Below are 3,668 nucleotides of genomic sequence, written 5' to 3' on the forward strand. Positions count from 1 at the left end.
CACAGTGTTTGTTTGAACATCTGTTTAAAATCTGTGCACCCCATTAGATGGAAAACAGTATAAACTATATATTTCTGTCTTGTTACCACTATATGCCTAACTTCTACAAACTCAACAAATATCTGTTTCCACAGATGAAGTGCAGTTATGCTGATGAAATAGTTAATACGGTTAACACAGATGAAACTAATAATTGTAAAATTACTGTGAAATAAGAGGAGAAAGCTCTGGGTTCCTTGAGTGAGTGTGAAAATGTGGAAGGAATGAGGCATTTGTGATCTCTAGATATACCCCTGTCATGATCTATTATAATTTTTATCACCTTGCACGAGGTCGTTTTTTCATAGTATTTTTTTCTTTCTATAAAAGCAACTCATGAACATTTTACAAAATCTAGAAAATAAAAAATAGGATAATTAAGTACGTCACCACTTAGAGCAAAATCTTTTAAAATTTATGTGTAATAATTATAGATGGGAGAAGTAGCCCTAGCAGGTGTCCACTTCCGTAAAATCATATGAATAAGGACTCTACGGGACCGTCACTTCTTATAGATGACAGTACATTTAATTTCCCTAGGTTGTGTTTATTTAATTCGAATAACACAAGAAACTCCTTCAGTAGCGTGAGCTGGGTTTAGTAAGGGGAGTAAGTGATTAAAAATATCAAAACAACAACAAAAAAGAAACCCCAAACAAAACAAGCTTCTCGAAGAGTTTGGAACTCCTGGCGAACGCATGGTGGCGCTGTTGACTAAGAAGGAGAATTAAACCACAGGCAGTGCGCGTATTCAGTAACGCACTGATCCTGTGCGGTAAACTAGGGATTCTGAGCATGGGCAGATTTTTAAGGAAGCAAATCTGAGCCCTAGAAGGGATTATTCGCTAGACCTTCTTCAAAGGTTGGGAGGCAAAAGACTGCGTTTCCCAGTGCTATCGGAGGCTCAGGGTGGCAATATTTCTTGGAAGAACATGGCAGAAAGTGAAATGGAGGCCGGAGGGAAGCGATTTCTTAGACAAAGGCAAGTCCTGTTTCTCTTTGTTTTTCTGGGTGGGTCTCTGGCTGGGTCCGAATCGAGACGCTACTCTGTGGCTGAGGAGAAAGAGAGGGGCTTTTTAATAGCCAACCTAGCAAAGGATCTGGGCATGAGTGTAGGGGAACTGGCCGCTAGGGGGGCCCAAGTTGTGTCTAAAGGGAGCAAACAGTATTTTCAGCTCAACCATCAGACCGGTGATTTGCTCCTGCATGAGAAATTGGACCGGGAGGAGCTATGCGGCCCCACAGAGCCATGTATACTGTATTTTCAGATTTTACTGCAAAACCCTTTGCAGTTTATTACAAATGAGCTCCAGGTCATAGACGTAAATGACCATTCTCCAGTATTCTTTGAAAATGAAATGCAGCTGAAAATCCTAGAGAGCGCTCCACCAGGAACAGTAATTCCTTTGGGAAATGCTGAGGACTTGGATGTGGAAAGAAACAGTCTCCAAAACTACACGATCACTCCTAATTCCTATTTCCACGTTCTCACACACAATCGTAGGGATGGAAAGAAGTACCCAGAACTAGTACTGGACAAAACTCTGGACCGTGAGGAGCAGCCCGAGCTCAGTTTAACCGTCACAGCGCTGGATGGCGGGTCACCGCCCAGGTCTGGGACTGTCCAGATCCACATCCTGGTCTTAGACATAAATGACAACGCCCCAGAATTTACACAGTCTCTCTATGAGGTTCAAGTTCTAGAGAACAGCCCCCTTAACTCTGTTATTGTCACTGTCTCAGCTTCTGATTTAGATACGGGAAATTTTGGAACAATATCGTATGCATTTTTTCATGTTTCTGAAGAAATTCGCAAAACTTTTCAACTAAATCCAATTACTGGTGATATCCAACTAGTCAAATACTTGAATTTTGAGGCGATTAATACTTATGAAGTCGACATAGAAGCCAAAGATGGCGGAGGTCTTTCGGGAAAATCGACAGTGATAGTTCAGGTGGTTGATGTGAATGATAACCCACCAGAACTGACTTTGTCGTCAATTACAAGTCCTATCCCGGAAAACTCGCCAGACACAGTGGTGGCCGTTTTCAGTGTTTCCGATCTAGACTCAGGAGACAATGGGAGAATGATGTGTTCCATTGAGAACCATCTCCCCTTCCTCCTGAAATCATCCATAGAGAATTTTTATACCCTAGTATCCCAAGGAGCGTTGGACAGAGAGAGTAGAGCCGAGTACAACATCACCATCACCGTCACCGACTTGGGGACCCCCAGGTTGAAAACCCAGCACAACATAACCGTGCTGGTCTCCGACGTCAACGACAACGCCCCGGCCTTCACCCAAACCTCCTACACCCTGTTCGTCCGCGAGAACAACAGCCCCGCGCTGCACATAGGCAGCGTCAGCGCCACCGACAGAGACGCGGGCGCCAACGCCCAGGTCACCTACTCGCTGCTGCCGCCACAGGACCCGCACCTGCCCCTGGCCTCCCTGGTGTCCATCAACGCCGACAACGGGCAGCTGTTCGCCCTGAGGGCGCTGGATTACGAGGCCCTGCAGGCCTTGGAGTTCCGCGTGGGCGCCACGGACCGCGGCTCCCCTGCGCTGAGCAGCCAGGCGCTGGTGCGCGTGCTGGTGCTGGACGCCAACGACAACTCGCCCTTCGTGCTGTACCCGCTGCAGAACGGCTCTGCGCCCTGCACCGAGCTGGTGCCCAGAGCGGCCGAGCCGGGCTACCTGGTGAGCAAGGTGGTGGCGGTGGACGGAGACTCGGGCCAGAACGCCTGGCTGTCGTACCAGCTGCTCAAGGCCACGGAGCCCGGGCTGTTCGGCGTGTGGGCGCACAACGGCGAGGTGCGCACGGCGCGGCTGCTGAGCGAGCGCGACGCGGCCAAGCACAGGCTGGTGGTGCTGGTCAAGGACAACGGCGAGCCGCCGCTGTCGGCCAGCGTCACGCTGCACGTGCTGCTGGTGGACGGCTTCTCGCAGCCCTACCTGCCGCTCCCGGAAGCGGCGGCCGACCCGGCCCAGGCCGACCCGCTCACGGTCTACCTGGTCATCGCGTTGGCGTCGGTGTCGTCGCTCTTCCTGTTCTCGGTGCTGGCGTTCGTCGCGGCGCGGCTGTGCAGGAGGGGCAGGGCCGCCTCGTTGGGTAGCTGCTCGGTGCCCGAGGGCCACTTTCCGGGCCACCTGGTGGACGTCAGTGGTACTGGGACCCTTTCCCAGAGCTACCAATATGAGGTGTGTCTGATGGGAGGCTCAGGTACCAGCGAGTTCAAATTCCTCAAGCCGATTCTCCCCAATGGTCTGGTTCAAGACGCAGAACAAAACTAGTGCAAAACTCCAATTGCAAGAGTAGTTTAGGTTTCATTAACAGAAGAATCAAAAAGTAGCTTGGCTATGAGTATTTTCTTTTAGAATCAAGAATCTTTAGTTGATATAACATTTTATTTATATATTGATTTTACTTTCTATTTAGTTAGTTAATCTTTGTATATTCTCCTTTTTTCATCTGCTTACTATCTTACCAGTGCAGTCTTAATGCTTACGTTTTCTAATAGGTGAGTAAAAATAGATTCATTATCTTTTAATGGTGATTTCAAATAGGTTTACTTTAAGGAACTCATTTTGAATTCTATATCCAAAACAATGTAGAGAGAATTCCAA

The 3,668-nt window shown here is 48.2% G+C and overlaps 1 protein-coding gene across 1 annotated transcript; it reads left to right on the top strand.

Moving 5' to 3' along the window:
- The first annotated feature begins 702 nt into the window (after positions 1–702).
- Positions 703–3,668, top strand: LOC117016427 (protocadherin beta-3). The gene has a single exon (XM_033095654.1). The coding sequence runs from the start codon at positions 972–974 to the stop codon at positions 3,333–3,335; it is 2,364 nt and encodes a 787-aa protein (XP_032951545.1). The 5' UTR covers positions 703–971; the 3' UTR covers positions 3,336–3,668.

This window comes from Rhinolophus ferrumequinum, chromosome 24 (assembly GCF_004115265.2).
Source record: "Rhinolophus ferrumequinum isolate MPI-CBG mRhiFer1 chromosome 24, mRhiFer1_v1.p, whole genome shotgun sequence".
In the NCBI taxonomy this organism is placed as follows: Eukaryota; Metazoa; Chordata; class Mammalia; order Chiroptera; family Rhinolophidae; genus Rhinolophus; species Rhinolophus ferrumequinum.